The following is a 17,069-nucleotide window of genomic DNA, read 5'->3' on the forward strand; positions in this document are numbered from 1 at the left end:
GGAAATGACTGGAACCTAGACTGAGCGGGCAAAGGACTTAAGGAGAGGAAGCTAACGACTCATAGTAAAAAGTGAACATGTGTCTATTAAAAAGGGCTAAATGCGTCACGACAGACTGTTTTTTTTTCTTCTTCTCTTTTTGTGGGCTCAGGGGGTAGAGAGGGTCGTCTGTTAATTAAGGTTGGCGGTTCGATCCCCGACTCCTCCAAGGCCATGTGCCGAAGTATCCTTGAGCAAGACTCTGAACCCCAAGTTGTTCCCGATGGGCACGCCGGCGCCTTGCATGGTAGCTCGCTGCCGTTGGTGTGTGAGTATGAGTATGAATGGGTGAATGAGAGGCATACATTGTAAAGCGCTTCGAGTGCCGCCAAGGTAGAAAAGCGTTATATAAATGCAGTCCATTTCCTTTTACAGTTCGGTGTAATTTCTGGTCTCTGTGCATCCTGAGCAGTGAACGGCTGTCTTAAACAACAAGCTCAAGTTGTGTCCCTGGATGAACCAAAACCCACTAGGGCTAAATCCTTGTTTCTTTCAACTCACAAATCCGACAGAATAGACTACTATTTTACACCTGCTAATGTATTAAAATAGAGAACTTTCACGAATTAAAGCAAAATAAATGACAATATCATGCATCGTTTGGTATTTGCACATTAGGTGCAACCACCTAATTGCCTAATCTAAATATAATCAATCTAAATTCAAGCTAAACATGCAGCAGGTTGACTAAACGCCCTTAATCCGAGAAAATTACTGATGTGTAATATGTGCACTGAGAGTTCTGGTTGGGAAAAAAGAATAGAGTAGGCTGTGGGCGCCTCCACAAGGCAATGTGAGATAAAAGATTCCATTGCAGTCAAGATCTAAACCTATGCTGAGTTCCCACAAAGCTGAATATCTTGAGAGTTCCAATCAATATTTTATTTTTGAAACGAGACAATAATGTTTTTACATTACAATAAACTTATAAAAATTGCTAACCAATCATCATTTACAATAATATTTATAAATATTCATGTTATTGTTCTGACATTCGTTTTTTCAGTTTTCCTATTTTTTCACTCAAAGAAAGCATTTGATTGAGTCTATTTGTATGTACCCTAGCAGAAAACAGTAATAGTTTTTAAAGAGAATTGTATACGTTTTATTAATAGTCCAAACAATATAGCTCCAATGTAGATAATAATATTATTCTTAAGTATACTGCTAATTCATATTACATTTAGTCATTTAGCAGACGCTCTTATCCAGAGCGACTTACAGTAAGTACAGGGACATTCCCCCCGAGGCAAGTAGGATGAAGTGCCTTGCCCAAGGACACAATGTCATTTGGCACTGCCGGTAATCGAACCGGAAATCTTCTGATTAATAGACCGATTCCCAACCGCTCAGCCACCTGACTCCCTATTTAGTCATTTAGCAGACGCTCTTATCCAGAGCGACTTACAGTAAGTACAGGGACATTCCCCAGAGGCAAGTAGGGTGAAGTGCCTCGCCCAAGGACACAACATCATTTTGCGTGGCCAGGAATCGACCCAGCAACCTTCTGATTAATAGACCGATTCCCTAACCGCTCAGCCACCTGACTCCCTTCATACGAAGGGCTACCAGTTTGATACACTCTTCTAAAATAACATATTTGCTCAGTTTACCTTTAGTTATAGGCCTATATAATGATTACTGATACCTCATCTATGTGAAGACACTGATCATGTTAATGATTGCTCACAATAACTATCAACAATGACTTAACAAGGTGGGAAACAGATCATATCAATATTCAACACTTTATTTATATTAATTATTTATATTTATATTAATCTAAATTAAATTAATAGCGCCATCTAGTGGGTAAGGGTTGCAACAGAATATTAAACCCCAATTAAATCTTGTGCGAGGCCTACTTGAGGAGTGGTCAATGTATCCATGTGACATAAGAACATCCGTTATGTTGGATTAACAGAGTTTATCCAAAGACGGAAATGAGCACACAGTGCAATCACTGCGATATCTGTTTGAAAGACACACAAACATGTGCAATGTTAGCAACTTGCTTCCACCTACAAAATCACATCTCCTGTAGCTACAATGTATAACGTTTTATTATGAGGGATGCAGGCAGTGGCAATGAGAGGGTGGGGTAAATGCATGTTCATGTGCACATCTAATAGGGGTTTTCTTCACGTATGAAACACAACACGGAGGAATCATTCCTGTTTTCATGCACAGTACCGAACATGACAATGGAACATAGCCTAGAGTAGTAAATAAGAACGCCCGCAAATTTGAATCTAAAAGAACGATTCCCTTTCACACCGCGTCGTAAATAAAACACTTTTAATAAGGCTCAGATCCTTATTAATTCAATATCAGCTTTCAGTTAGACAACAGGAAACAAAAACATTCCATAGAAACTAGAAACAGAAACTAATTCCCTTGAAAAACAGTTTTCACGTACACCACACAGCTGAGATGTTGGAGGAGGTGACAGAACGAGAGGAATGTATCGTGTACTAATGGGTTGCGCTGGGAAAGAATGGAATGATACAGGAATAAACACAGGCGTCAGTCACAGCAGACAGATAATAATGAGTAGGTATGCAGATGAGTGTGTCGTCATTGCTCAATCAGTGCATTGAAGTTTCGAGTCTGCAACTGTCGTTATGTGCATTGCACATCGACTCCTGAATTAAGTTACAGTTCCAATTTGTTCCATATCCAAAAAATCATATAAACAAAACAAAGTTGTATAATGGCTCCAACAGTGATGATGGAGGAAAGAGAGGTTTAGCGGTCTAATACTGTCTCTTCTGAAACAACCAGTTTTGACTGGCTAGAGCTGTATGCATCCAGTTCTTTGTATAAATCGATTTTATTTCTGGCTTTGTGTTTCCATAGAGTGAAACCTTTGACATGGCGGCCGATAGGAAGATCAAATATCATTTGCCTGAATTTGGACGTTCTTGCTACGAACAGAATGAAGATTTGAAGTCCCTGTGAAAGACAAAAAATATAGATGCGAATGGTTCTGAATTATTTATAGGTCTATATTATTTATAGGTCTTCATTTTATGAGCTGTAACTGTTCTATTGTTTGTTCAGACAGGATTATTGGGGAGTTGCAACAACATGGTAAGTGAGTTTCCCATGTCACTTATTTACATTTAGTCATTTAGCAGACACTCTTATCCAGAGCGACTTACAGTAAGTACAGGGACATTCCCCCAAGGCAAGTAGGGTGAAGTGCCTTGCCCAAGGACACAACGTCATTTGACATGGCTGGGAATCGAACTGGTAACCTTCAGATTACTAGCCCGACTCCCTCACCGCTCAGCCATCTGACTCCCTGGGAGTTATCTCACAATTCTATGTGGGGGCTGAAACAGTCACTAATAAGAGTGTGCATACTGCATAGGCATCAGGGGTATTTTGGATGTTTTCATCACACATTTGACAGAGCTTGTCCCCAGGGATGTCCCCTATGTACTGCCTGTCTGACTCAATGAGAACATAGGTAACACAACACAGGTACCTGTGTGGTGGTACACAGGCAGAAGACGATGTTCAGGATGAAGTGCATGTTCTTTTTTGGTATGATGAGCATCAGGTAGCCTATTATCCAGGAGAGACCCAACACCACTGATAACGAGAAACTACTCAGAAGTTTTTTCTTGTTGGAGGACTGTGTGGTGCTGTGGAGAAAATTGAAAAAAAGCTTACAGCAGATAGTAGAGCACTCACAACAGAGAAGTGCAATAAAAACATTTTTACAAGCCCTTCGACTATGAGGATTTGTTTATGTATGATTGCAGTGAGCTACATCATCGGTACCTGGTTAATTCCGGGTCTGTCCTGCATGTTGTGTAGCTAAAATAGCATAGGATAACTGTGTTAAAGATCAGAATTAGAGCCACTGGGATGAGGAACCCCCAGAACATTGGCTTTGCAAAGTCAAACTGTCCCTCTCGGTTTACAGCAGCAAGCCAGCAACTGGAGGGTCAAAAGGAAGTAGTTACTTTGTGGTTGATGTAAAGTACTGTACAGTGGTGAAAATCTACCTCTATATGTTTTGTACTGAAGTATATTATACAGTAAATTTGATGTCAAAAAGCTTCCCTTTGTTCGTGTTCAGTTGCTGTTACTGTACACCATTGAATTAATTTGCACTGTAAGTAATATTGAAACAACCACAAAAAATGAAAGTAAAGTTTCGATTTACAATTCTTCCTGTCGGTAGTTTAATGGATTGTCCACTCTGTAGGTGACTCCCAATGTGATGGAAACAAGAACAGCAGGAACTCCTGGGAGAGAGAAGACAGTGTTGGTACACAACTAGCTGCAGCACCCTGCAGTGGGCGTGTCCTGTCACAGCCCTGTCACAGGCCTGCTGCAGCACCCCTGCAGTCCACCTGTCCCCCTGCCTGCGCCTCTGCAAAGGGTGTAACGCATAATGATTTTATGGTGTTTGTCTAGGCTTCTTTTAAATGAAGCGAAGACGTAATAAATAGGGGGGGGGGGGGGGGGGGGGGGTGAGTATCATCAATCTGCTGTTTGTTGGACATTTAGTTTAGTAGCAGAATTAAGTTGAATACTTAAGTAAAGACCAGAAACCCAACAAAAAAACAATGGTACAGTGACAAATAGTACTTTCTACTTTGTTACTTTACGCCGCTACCTACGTACCCCATCCAGTGACCACGGTGATAGTCGGGAGGTAGGATGGGGGTCTCCTCAGGGGGTTCCAGAGCAGTAGGAACATGTGACAGGCATAGAGAAAGTTCCAGACAAAGGTGGCCATCAGGAAGTACTGCAGTAAGACTGCCACGGCAGTGCAGGGTCCGTGGTCTGGGTCGACGTGCATGTCAGAGGAAGGCATGACATTGGCATCCTTGTCTTCAGGTTCATGGGACTGTGGGTTGGTGTTGTCGATCCCCAGCAGGAAGAGGAGGGTGAAGATGAGGAGACTGACACAGAGGCTCACCATCAGGACTGCTGGGCTGCTGTTACCGGATTTCCTGAGGAACCAATTAAAAAAGTAAACGTACCAATTTGCTTTCTGTGTGAAGGTTTCTTTCGTGAGGGTTGCCAAATCACGGTACAGCAAAGATCCTGTTTTTGAATCTTACCTGGTCATTACGTAAAAAACGATTGTGATAATCAAGCCCACAACAGACACAGAACACCCCAGATAGGTGATCCAGTCCAGGGCTTCAGCGTAGACATATTTAACCCTGTAGGACTAGAGGAGGAGAAACAACTAAACAACTATGACATTCCAAAGTGATTTAAAGATAACAGGGTTGTTTGATTTGTATGTGAGTAGTTCACAGCTGAGGGCAGTAAAGACAGAGGTGAGAGAGGACTTGCCATTAGCACAGCAAAGTTGGTGGTATGATTGCAAAAACAACTCAGGGCCTCAGAGGAAACGTTGACTTTAGAGCACCCTTCAGTGCTCCATTCACTTTTGTTGTAGTTCCAGAACACGCATGCAAAGTTGTAGAGGGTTGTGTTGGGGACATTCTGAGAAAAGAAACAAGTTACTTTGTCATCACCATAACCGGAGAACCAAACACAAATAGACATTTAGATGGTGGTGAAATGGATGAATGCTGTTGCACAGTTGATACACCAAGACTTCCTTGTTCCTGTTACAGTGCAACAATGTTCAGACCATAAAACGGACTTGAGAGACAAAGTCTCAAAAGGTGAGTATTTTATGTCCAGGAAAGAGTGTGTGAAACTATGGGCTGCAGTTGTTCAGGTGAGAGCAGGGCAAGGCAAGTAGCTGGCTGGAGAAAAGCTGGAGTCTCGAGCGGGAACATGTGGCTGATGTAACAATCTGGCAGAGTCTGGATGGTGAGCAGGGTTTAACCCTTGTGTTGCCTTCGGGTCACATGACCCAATTTTACCCAATACAAAAACAAATAAAAATAATTTTCTTTTAACCTTCGCAATGTGGGGGGTCTGAGACAGCCCAACGGTTAAAAGAAAATGCTTAACTTTGTTTTTGTATGCGGTAAAGTTGTCGCAATACGACGGTGGGTCCCAATGACTGATGGGTCAGAATGACCCGAAGATAACACAAGGGTTAAATAGGTTGTTGGTTGCAGATCTGCCACAGGTGAGAATGGTTGTCTGTTCCCGGGAGACTCCGCCCATGCACACATGCACGCACACACAGGGAAAGGGAGGGAGGAGAACACAAGGAAGAAAGAAACAGAACCAGTGTCACAGCCAGGGGAGTGACCGTTCCACTGTTAAGAGGAGTTAATGGGTAACTTATCCCATTGTAATTTGGGGTTTTGTATTTACACAGCAGTTCCCTTTCATCTAATCTAAAACACAGGTCTGCAGGGGATCTTACGATTGGCCTGAGTTGCTAGAGTGTACCTGGAGGAAAGCAAGCAACAATAATATAATTCAGTTTCATCCAGCCTCCATAATCATGAACAAGTGCCATGCTGTATCAAGCAAAGCTAATCTAAAACACGGGTCTTCAGGGGATCTTACGACTGGCCTGAAGATCATTTCCACATGGTCGGCCCCCATCCTTCCAGCTCCTTTCACATTTCCCGAGATGACCCTTCTACGACTGCCCAAGTGGGCTCTGAAATCCCTTGATCTGAAGAATCTGTCGTTCTGGTAGAGCGCAAAGCCAACAGAGATGCCAGAACTTCGACGCCGCATTCCTGAGGGGACGAGGCACAGTTTGTAGAGGAAAAGAAAAGGAGGGAGAAATTAGAGTTGTATTTTTATCTACTCGATTGTGTATTGTGCGAGATTTTGTTTAGTATGTCTCATAGGACGTATGTGATAAACACAAGGAAACTCTAAGGGGGTTGATGGTAAATCTACTGTATGGCGTTAGGTCCACTGTCAACTCACCTGGTGATAATCTAATGAATATCTGGACATCAGTGGTATTTCCATTGTCAGACACAAGTTCAGACGCATTGGTATTCAGTCTAATTCTATCAGCTGAAAAATTACTAGATAATCCTGGAGAAGGGGGAAATTATTGTGTTGATCATTTAATTAGAATCTAAAAAGTGTTGACAGCAAATGTATCTGCAAAGATGGATGAACGAGGCTTTCTCCAATCAACCTGTTTGTGCAGAGAAATGGACGCCTACTATGTCGTTACTGGTTAGTACGACAGACTGGACCGCGAGGTTGGGCTGGACCACTAGAGATGTGTTGTCTGACCCCAGTGAGATATTCTCTAAACTTTCAGTTAGGCTGTGGGCAAATCAGAAAGGTAGAGAGACAAAATTACCTCACAAGAAAAACATTGCCGTAATGTGGCCTTCTCTCTGGTCACTTAAGCATGTCTGGATGATTCAAAAGGTGTCCGCTACATGAGTAAAATGTAAATTATGCAATCCACATTACCTCTCACCAGACACCTCTGCTACACTGTCCGGTACAGAAGCCTCTAGCAGCTGACTAACAGTGGTCAATGCTGCCACGGCAACTGCCTGCAATAGTACCAGACCACCACAGTTAGCTTTGAATAATAGAATAGTGGAATATTTCACATAGTATCTCTCTTTCTCTGATAAACACTATTTGTATATTGTAGATAAAACAAATATAAATATGCAGTATGTATAAATATTGTATATATACATATAAATTACAATATATAAATAAAACAATATATATAGCCTCATTGTTCAAATTAATGGTGTGTTGTGGTTTGGAAACACTGCACCTCAGAGATATTTGAAGACCTTTCAAGGAGGGTGTTGGTTATGTCAATCGCCTTGGTAACATTATCAGCTGTTAGAGTCTCTGGATTTGATGTCAGAATCTGAGTACTACTCGCTAACTGCAGCAAATCAGATGTGCTGGATAGCTACGCGGATCAAAACGAAATAATGTATGTAGTTAAATACTGTACAAGCACTTAGATTGTCCCAATTAAATTTTACTTACATTTCCTTGAATGTTGCTGAGAGTTATGTCACACTGTAAGACATTTGGGGTGTCAAACTTTGGAGTCACATATTGACCGGTACACCTTGCTGAAGCCCTCGGCACATTCCCTGTTGATAAACAGAAAACAGTGAATGTCATGTAGAGATATTTATGTTAATTTAAAATATCTCCAGTGATGGTATTCCATCCCAAGCCAGTTGCCACAGTGCCAAGAGAGTCAACACACTCAGGTGCCGCAATACGCTGCAGACAAAAATGGGGCAATTCTGTACCAGGAAAACAACAAATCCTTTATCTTACCACTAGATGTATTAGGTTCACACTTCTGCTCAGAATAACCGAACCAACCGATGGTAGTTCTTGGGAAAGTAAAGTTTTGATTCATGACTTGAATGGTTTCTTCCATGCAGACATTTTCTGAGAGATTTAAATGTGGTACATCGGTTTATATCAAACACAGAGCAGAATATACCTCTGATAACAATATAATAATATAATGATAACTAAGAACATGTTTAGAACAGGCGAAGGTGCCATCACAGCTGTGGCAGTTTAGACCCACCTATTGAGCAGTTTCTTCCAGTCCATTCAATGGGACAGACACAGAATCCATTCTGTAGCTCACCTCCATTGGCGCAGTTCAGAGGAGGGTGGGTTGTGTGGATGGCAGTGGTGGAAAGAGTGCTGGTGGTGGGGGCAGTGGTGGGCGTGGATGTAGCACTGATGGAGGAGCTGGGAATGGTAGTACTTGTGGGGATGGAGGTAGGAATGGTGGGTGGGGGAGTTACAGGGTCAGCAGTGGTTGCAGGATTAGGTGTGGTTGCATAGGCAGTAGTCATATTGTTAGTGGTTACACTGTCAGTTGTAGGATTAGGTGTGGTTACATTATCAGTAGTCATATTGTTAGTAGTTACATTGTCAATTGTAGGATTAGGTGTGGTTGCATAGGCAGTAGTCATTTTGTTAGTAGTTACACTGTCAGTTGTAGGATTAGGTGTGGTTACATTATCAGTAGTCATATTGTTAGTAGTTACACTGTCAGTTGCAGGATTAGGTGTGGTTACATTATCAGTAGTCATATTGTTAGTAGTTACATTGTCAATTGTAGGATTAGGTGTGGTTACATTATCAGTAGTCATATTGTTAGTAGTTACACTGTCAGTTGCAGGATTAGGTGTGGTTACATTATCAGTAGTCATATTGTTAGTAGTTACACAGTCAGTTCCAGGATTAGGTGTGGTTACATTATCAGTAGTCATATTGTTAGTAGTTACATTGTCAATTGTAGGATTAGGTGTGGTTACATTATCAGTAGTCATATTGTTAGTAGTTACACTGTCAATTGTAGGATTAGGTGTTGTTGCATAGGCAGTAGTCATTTTGTTAGTAGTTACACTGTCAGTTGTAGGATTAGGTGTGGTTACATTATCAGTAGTCATATTGTTAGTAGTTACACTGTCAGTTGTAGGATTAGGTGTGGTTACATTATCAGTAGTCATATTGTTAGTAGTTACACTGTCAGTTGTAGGATTAGGTGTGGTTGCATAGGCAGTAATCATTTTGTTAGTTACACTGTCAGTTGTAGGATTAGGTGTGGTTACATCGTCAGTAGTCACACTGTCAGTAGTGGTTGCAGGATTAGTAGAACTGAGAAAAACAGGTGTGGTTACATAGTCAGTAGTCATATTGTTAGTAGCCACAGTGTCCGCAGCGGTTGAAGTATGAAAGGGGGGGACGCTGTGTTGAAAAAACACTGGAAAAAAAGAAGGCAAGATAAATGATCATCAGAAACGTGGTCAACAATGTCATGGACATTGTCATGTCAACAATGTCAAAAAAGTTGTTGTCATATCAACAATGTCAACAAAGTTGTTGTCATGTCAAGAATGTCATGGATCAAACCCATCCTCCAACAAATAAGTCTCGCGCATTTAAGCCATTTCTCACCGTCTCACGCAACACCTTGAATTTCTCACGCATTTCAAACATTTATCACGCTGAGAAATCAGCGATAACATGGCATCCTGAGGTGTACGTTGTCTCGAGTTATACAGAGTAAAAAGCTAATCAGAAAACATCACGAGCCTTCCATACTAATACAAATCCCATGGCTTTCGCAAAACTAGACAGTACCACGCACTTTAGTTCAACCTGTGTGTAGTAGACTAGCCTAAAATGTTCGTCTTACCGATGATGAAAATGAATGAAAACCGCATGTCCCTCATCTCAAACAGCTTTCAGATCGGCCTTCAGCAGTCATGAGGTGAAGGAGTGATAGTTTTACAATAGCATTATCAACTGTGGTAAAACTAAAACAAAAAATGTGTTAGTGCCAGTTAATGTTTAACTTGAACCAGGAACACATTATTCGAGCGTTATCAGTGTCAGTCAAATAGCTTACTTAAATAATTTGTGGTCAAGCTAGACCACACGCGTACTCCTGCCATTATATTTCTAACATAATTGGTCTACATTTTCTGATACCAATGTCATAGTGAGTTGATTTAAGTTGCATTTGCAATTTTTATATTATTTAATTTAGAGCCCTCGGAGAACTCGACGTCCACCTCCTGAATTTCCTAAACGCCACAGTTTCGAGTTTCTCCGGTGGTTGCTACCTTGCATAGGCTGTGTGTGCCATGGCTGTGGTGTTTAATTACGTTATTTTCATTTTACTGCAATGTTTGTTTGCTTGCTAGGAAAAGATTATCATAAGGAGATTTACATTTACAGCAAGGTAAACACACTGAGCTGCAGATATCAGGACTTAAAGTAATAGCGCCATCTAGTGGGTAAGGGTTGCAACTGAATATTCATAACGCTAAACCTCAATTAAATCTTGTGCAAGGCCTACTTGAGTGGGGTCAATGTATACATGCGACATTTGATACCTTAACATATAATAACGACATGAGAACATCCATTATGTTGGATTAACAGAGTTTATCCAAAGACGGAAATGAGCACACAGTGCAATCACTGCGATATCTGTTTGAAAGACACACAAACATGTGCAATGTTAACTTCGATAGCAACGTGCTTCCACCTACAAATTCACATCTCCTGTAGCTGCAATGTATAATGTTTTATTATGAGGGATGCAGGCAGTGGCTAAATAAAAACACTTTTAATAAGGCTCAGATCCTAATTCAATATCAGCTTTCAGTTAGACAACAGGAAACAAAAACATTCCACAGAAACAGAAACTCATTCCCTTGAAAAACAGTTTTCACGTACACCACACAGCTGAGATGTTGGAGGTGACAGAACGAGAGGAATGTATCGCGTACTAATGGGTAGCGCTGGGAAAGTATGGAATGATACAGGAATAAATAAAGGCAGTCACAGCAGACGGATAATAACGAGTGGTTATGCAGATGAGTGTGTCGTTGCATATTTAATTGAATTGTACACCTGAAACACACATGTTCCTTTGAGTGGTCAGTTGGAGACTGAGGAGGCGATCTCACCAAACCTAGCCTAATCCTGCGTTTGCATTGCACTCACGACGCAAAAATTCCCTTAACAAACGAGACAAATCAAACATACACACTCAAACGTATAAAAACACAATGCTAAAAGTCTTCACATGTTACGGGATGATGTGTCCCTCTGCCTAAACAGCTTAGGTGGTATTTCAAGGATCCTAAGCTGCTAACTAGCTAGTTGCTAGCTAGCTATCGCTTCATAAACCTGCAGAATGGGAGAAAGAGAGAGGAACTAGACAGAGACAGGGTCATAAGACACCATGGGAAACACACACACACACACACACACACACCAGGAGAAACAAAACACACACGTTAACAATCATTGTCTCAGTTAAGAAAGTTCCTGGAGACTGGAGAAGATTTCCATAAAATTTCTGGTGTTGCATTGCATCCTGGGGGGAAAAAGAATCATGAAGAGGCTGATATCCACAGCAAGGCCATGTCCAATTGCCTCTCATTCCTGGTCTTAGCAGGCAACTAACAAACGCTTCCTTAGCATTAGCCGCTAACAGCTAGTTAGCCACCGAGGGCCAGTGTTAGCTACTAGTGGCTAGTTAGCCGTTAACAACTGTGGAGTTAGCTCAGATCTGCAACACCAGGCCAGCAGCAGATATGTTGTCCCCTCCGCCGGCTGTCTGGTACACCTCGGTGCACACCAGCACAGGAGCCACGCAGATCTGGTAGTCGTCCTCATCCCAGCAGCTGATAGGCCTGGTCTCCTTCAGCGGTATCCGGGGGCTACCCTCCTCCCGGCTCACCGAGAACGACTCGTCCATGATGAGACGCGCCTTGCTGGGGTCGATGTCCGAGGACCCGCACACGTGACGGTTAGCGGTCAGGGAGGCCTTGGCGACGGCCGACATGGTGTTCTTCCACTGGGACCCTCGCGTCACGATCATGGCCTGGAAGGCCAGCGTGTGGACATGGAGCCGGGTCAGCGGGCGCCCCGCCGCCCCGCCCTCGCTGGCCTGACGGTGGCGCTGGTTGAGGATGCGGTAGAGGTCCCGCATCTGGTCGAGCACGGTGGCGACGCGCGGGTTGGGGTCCGACAACACGGTGACGTTGGAGCCCCGGAGCAGGCTCAGGAGGTTGGGCAGTTCCTGCTCGTTCATGCCCAGGGAGTCAGCCTGGGGCACCACCAGAGCCAGCAGGTCCTCCATCAGGTCCTCGTCCACGAAGCTCGCCATCTCAAAATGGACGCCTGTCTGAGGGGAGGAGGAGGAGAGGAGGCGGGAGAGATGGGAGAGCAGAGCCTCCCGTTCACCTGGAGAAGAGAGATGGGGAGAGAGAGAGAAATTGGGCGAGGAAATGTAGAGATTTAAATTTAAATATTGGTTCCAGTATGTGTTGCAGAACATACTCTTCATCACCACCAAATAGTGTGTGTGAATATCACAGGCAAGACAAACACATTCTCTCTCTCTCACTCACACACACACACACCTCACTACACACACACACACACACAGTGTGTCCTCAATCTATGTCTTCCCACACAGGCCAATGCGACAGGCTTGATCCACCAGTACAAACAGTCTCTGTGGAAACCCATCATGGTCTGCCTGGCTGCCGACACACACACACACACAGTGGATATGCGTCTATATCAACAGTCACAGAGCTCCAATAAATTGGCTCTGATTGGCTGACTTCTAAAATCTCCACTCACCCTGTTGGAAAGGGAAGCTGTCCATCATCTGGAGACCGCCCACCACCAGCAGGTCTGGCTGGAAGGTCTGTAGCTTCAGCTCAAAGTCCTCCATGGACGCCAAGTAGGGGTTGTGGTCGTCACTGTGGACAATGTACCTGACGGAAAGCAGGACAGAAGTATACACAGACGCTATTTAACATGTCATCATCACAGCTGCAGACAAATGAGTTTTTTGGGTCCTAAACCCACGGTGTGGGTTATAGGGTGGGCCCACATTGCAGGTTGGACCTGACACCCTCACACACCTGTTGGCCCTGCGTGATGTGTATTGCCCCCAGCTGGCTCCTGAGGGGTATTCCAGGATCAGGTGGATATCAGGCTCCTCCACTACATTACCTGCCACTAGGGGGAGGAAGGGAGGGAGGGACAGAGAGATAGGGGGGGATATAGCAATAGACAGGAAGTGAAATAGTATAAGAGGGAGAAAAAAGGGGGAGGAAAGAGAGAGGGAGAGGAAGGACATGTGTAGAGGAAAGATACAAGTTAAGACAAGGGAGAGATACATTTACATTACATTTAGTCATTTAGCAGACACTCTTATCCAGAGCGACTTACAGTAAGTACAGGGACATTCCCCTGAGGCAAGTAGGGTGAAGTGTCTTGCCCAAGGACACAACGTCAGTTTGCATGACCGGGAATCGAACTGGCAACCTTCGGATTACTAGCCCGATTCCCTCACCGCTCAGCCACCTGACTGTATGTATATGTGTGTGTGTGTGTGTACACCTGTGATGTGCTGGGACAGGACATCTGTGAAGTCTGGGCTGAAGCTTCCCCCTAGTAACACATCACAACCCTCTGTTGCCATGCGACCAGCCATCACGGGCGCGTTGCCGCCCACTGACCAGCGGTTGCCCGGCAACTCACGAGACGCCTCGACCAGTTCATGGAAGAGAGTGTCGTTCCTCACAAACCTCCTGCGAGAGGAGGAGAGGAGACAGGGAGAGAGGAGGAGAAATTAGGATGAGGGTCGGGAGGGAAGGAGGCAGGGATAAGAGCCAAGTTATACCGTCTAGGTTGGCGGGGAACAACCTTCTAGAAACAATCGTTGTCTGTCTTAAGTTGCGTTTGTTAGACGTGTGTGTGTGTTTAGCGTGTGTATGAGCCTGTGACTCAGATCTTCATAGGATTAACCCAGTTTGACATGAAGAACCTCCAGTGCATTAAAACTCAATTAGGGTTAGTCCTTTCACCTGAATACAAGTGTGACACACAAACACAAAACAACCAAAGTTATCACACACACACTTCCATTCGATTCAGCTTTAAGCACAGCAGTCATGTTAGGAAAAGTAAAGCACACTCCCCTCTTAAAAAAAGGTGTCTTGTCCCTTGCAACACAAGCCCAACACACATCTCACTGGGCCTGCGCCAGTGCTGCTCACAGCAAGTCTGTCAGCCTGGCTACTGGCCAGCGTGAGCAGAGCTTATGAGGCCACATAGAGCCATCGCGAAGCCCTCATCCATCAGACTCTCTGAGAACTGGCGCAACAGATCTATCTCACTTTCCTGCCAACGACTGCAATTTGGTAGCGTCCAACCCTCTTCCATGTTCTCAAATTCCCCTCTGCTGTGTGTGTGTGTGTGTGTGTGTGTGTGGTGCGAGTATATATTTCCGTGTGTGTGATTAAGTGGGTGTGTGTGTAAGGGGAAGGTCAGCTCAGACTGTTGTCTTTAGCAGTTAGTTCCAGTCCGTGGGTAGCGAACCGAGTCTACTGATTTACCCAACTAGCCTCATCTATGTGTCGGCCTAGCCACTGAGCACACATTTACATTTAGTCATTTAGCAGACGCTCTTATCCAGAGCGACTTACAGTAAGTACAGGGACATTCCCCCGAGGCAAGTAGGGTGAAGTGCCTTGCCCAAGGACACAACGTCATTTGGCACGGCCGGGAATCGACCTGGCAACCTTCAGATTACTAGCTCGATTCCCTATCCGCTCAGCCACCTGACTCCCTGTCCAGACATTTATGCTGTGTGTGTGTGCGCGCAAGTGTGTGTGTGTGTAATAGAAGGTGTGAGTTTGTGTAGTCCTATTTATGTAAATACTGCTTATATCTCACAGCTCTCCTAGAAGACTTCACTCTCCTCCCCTTACGATCTTCGGAATGAAAGGTTAAGTGTGTGTGTGTGTTTCAGTGACCCTGCATGTCAGGGGGTGGTAAGCCTTTGGCTGCGACTGGAGGAACATTTGAAGTTTGGTCTTCAGTCGCATTGCTTGCGGCTCGATATTTTTACCTTAACACACACACGTACACAGGCACACACACACGTACACACACACACACTTACTCTGCAGCTGCCCCTGGGGCGAAGAAGTAGGCGAAGCTTTGAGCCAGCTGTTCATGGCTCTCTATGTAATCGTGGTGCAGAGGCTCCTGTGTGGGAGGTAGGCCCATCTTGTTCAGCAGGGTCACCCCATCTACGATCAGGTCCACACAGCCACCAAAACCTGGAGGGGAGGAGAACAGGGAGAGAGGGATAAAGAGAAAAGGATGAGAGGAGTGAAATCTGACACCATACAAACACCAAACACTAACCAAGTAAGAGGTGTGAAAGTTAACTCATGCTAATGAGTCTCCAGATGATCGATTGTTTATTTGACATATGCCGTTTGGGAGTGCTCCGACTTTTGACACAGCTTATCAATACTTTCAAGCGATAAAAAAAACTGTTAGTTCAGACTTTTGGCTAATGGTGCATTGTCCATGATTCAGTATCTTGTCCTTGTCTCTAATCTCCACATTATCCTTTTGGACCCAGGTGCAGCAGCTCAACAGTTACCATCAGGTACTTGCAAAACAATTTTAGTTCTACTCTATCCTGATGGACCGTTTATATCAGATTAAGTCGTTGTGACTCAGCAGTTTTAATCTGTTTTCAAAACACAAACGACGGTTTAGTTAAATAAATGCCAGCGAGTAGTCTACTTTATATTAGTTGAGCAAAGTGTAGTTGAGAAAAGAATACTGTGTGATAATACTGTAGCTTAAAAACAAAATATAGACAAAAGCTAACTATCTAGTAAATCCCTCAATTAAAACAAAAGGCAATTGTTCAAATGGTGATCTGTAGCTCGTATCAGCCTTCTTCCAGGAACACAGGGTGATGCCAGCTGTAGCGCTAGCTACTGTACTTCTCCTTTTGGTTTCAATAACTAACTAGTATTTGCACAAAAACGCTTGGAATAATAGCACGCTAACATCCTAGTTAGCCGAATAGGCATTTGGGGTGGGGTGTCAATGAATTCAGCTCGCCTATACAATGCTAATGTGGTAGCTAGCACTAGCTAGACTAGCTTAATTGCAATGTTTTTACCTATGGCCACCCGAGGTCTGTCGTTGTTCACGGCTGCTTTTCGTTCCGCCCGCAGAAGAGATGAGAGCACAGCATCGAGCCGATCATCTAGTCCCACGTTTTGGGGCGGTCGAAACCAGTAAGACAACAGAATCACTAAAAGGGACACGGCAGTCCCATATTTCATGTATGAAAATCCGCTTCCTCGCTCCATGGTGACAGGGTGCAATGGACCGAGCTGCAGCCGACCCACCTGCTGACTAGATAACTAGCTAGTATCTTCCTACTCGCTGGTGTGCGCTTCCCATTCAACACAACCAGCGCCACGAAGCGTCCAACTCAACTGAAAAAGGGGAGTGACACAGAAGCACAAAGCAAGGCGGAAGTAGTGCTCTGCTCATACACGAATCTGTAATGTTTTGTGATCTTTTACTTCTACCCTTTTCGGTTATATCACTAATACTGAAATAGCTATGATGCATGTAGCCAATGTAATCGTTTTGATCCAAATTGTTATTTATTAAACCAACATACATTTTATCGGCCTCCGGTGGTGTGTTCATTCTACGTTAGCCTCAAATAGCATGTCCAACATGACCGGGAAGCTTAACAGATCCATATAAAACGT

At 43.9% G+C, this 17,069-nt stretch overlaps 2 protein-coding genes and 1 long non-coding RNA gene across 3 annotated transcripts; 1 reads left to right on the forward strand and 2 right to left on the reverse strand.

The window, feature by feature from the left end:
• Nucleotides 1–2,787: 2,787 nt before the first annotated feature.
• Nucleotides 2,788–8,358, reverse strand: adgrg7.1 (adhesion G protein-coupled receptor G7, tandem duplicate 1). The gene is made up of 14 exons (XM_067260897.1): nt 8,242–8,358; nt 7,939–8,048; nt 7,715–7,858; nt 7,393–7,478; nt 7,106–7,239; nt 6,886–6,999; nt 6,511–6,689; nt 5,368–5,520; nt 5,127–5,239; nt 4,684–5,015; nt 4,220–4,301; nt 3,832–3,990; nt 3,533–3,692; nt 2,788–2,994 (listed from the first exon to the last, which is right to left on the reverse strand). Exons 1-14 carry the CDS (start codon nt 8,345–8,347, stop codon nt 2,788–2,790), a joined length of 2,079 nt encoding a protein of 692 aa, XP_067116998.1. The 5' UTR covers nt 8,348–8,358.
• Nucleotides 8,359–11,011: 2,653 nt separating this feature from the next.
• On the reverse strand, nt 11,012–16,791 carry adpgk2 (ADP-dependent glucokinase 2). Its single transcript, XM_067260266.1, has 6 exons — nt 16,463–16,791; nt 15,437–15,596; nt 13,870–14,060; nt 13,389–13,485; nt 13,102–13,238; nt 11,012–12,696 (listed from the first exon to the last, which is right to left on the reverse strand). Exons 1-6 carry the CDS (start codon nt 16,653–16,655, stop codon nt 12,014–12,016), a joined length of 1,461 nt encoding a protein of 486 aa, XP_067116367.1. The 5' UTR covers nt 16,656–16,791; the 3' UTR covers nt 11,012–12,013.
• LOC136965952 (uncharacterized) lies at nt 15,385–16,965 on the forward strand. Its single transcript, XR_010879353.1, has 3 exons — nt 15,385–15,687; nt 15,908–15,934; nt 16,518–16,965. It is a non-coding gene; the product is annotated as an uncharacterized lncRNA (long non-coding RNA).
• The last annotated feature ends 104 nt before the right edge of the window (nt 16,966–17,069 follow it).

This window comes from Osmerus mordax, chromosome 22, assembly GCF_038355195.1.
Source record: "Osmerus mordax isolate fOsmMor3 chromosome 22, fOsmMor3.pri, whole genome shotgun sequence".
Lineage (NCBI taxonomy): Eukaryota > Metazoa > Chordata > Actinopteri > Osmeriformes > Osmeridae > Osmerus > Osmerus mordax.

Excerpts from the sequence above, each read along its gene's own strand:
- adpgk2 (XM_067260266.1), bottom strand. The coding sequence starts at position 16,655 with ATGGAGCGAGGAAGCGGATTTTCATACATGAAATATGGGACTGCCGTG. Across the intron at positions 15,597-16,462 it reads CAGACCTCGGGTGGCCATAG|GTTTTGGTGGCTGTGTGGAC; the intron begins GTAAAAACATTG and ends CCTCCCCTCCAG. Across the intron at positions 13,239-13,388 it reads ACATCACGCAGGGCCAACAG|GTACATTGTCCACAGTGACG; the intron begins GTGTGTGAGGGT and ends GCTTTCCGTCAG.
- adgrg7.1 (XM_067260897.1), bottom strand. The coding sequence starts at position 8,347 with ATGGAAGAAACCATTCAAGTCATGAATCAAAACTTTACTTTCCCAAGA. Across the intron at positions 8,049-8,241 it reads TGAACCTAATACATCTAGTG|GGAATGTGCCGAGGGCTTCA; the intron begins GTAAGATAAAGG and ends GTTTATCAACAG. Across the intron at positions 6,690-6,885 it reads ATTCATTAGATTATCACCAG|GAATGCGGCGTCGAAGTTCT; the intron begins GTGAGTTGACAG and ends TCGTCCCCTCAG.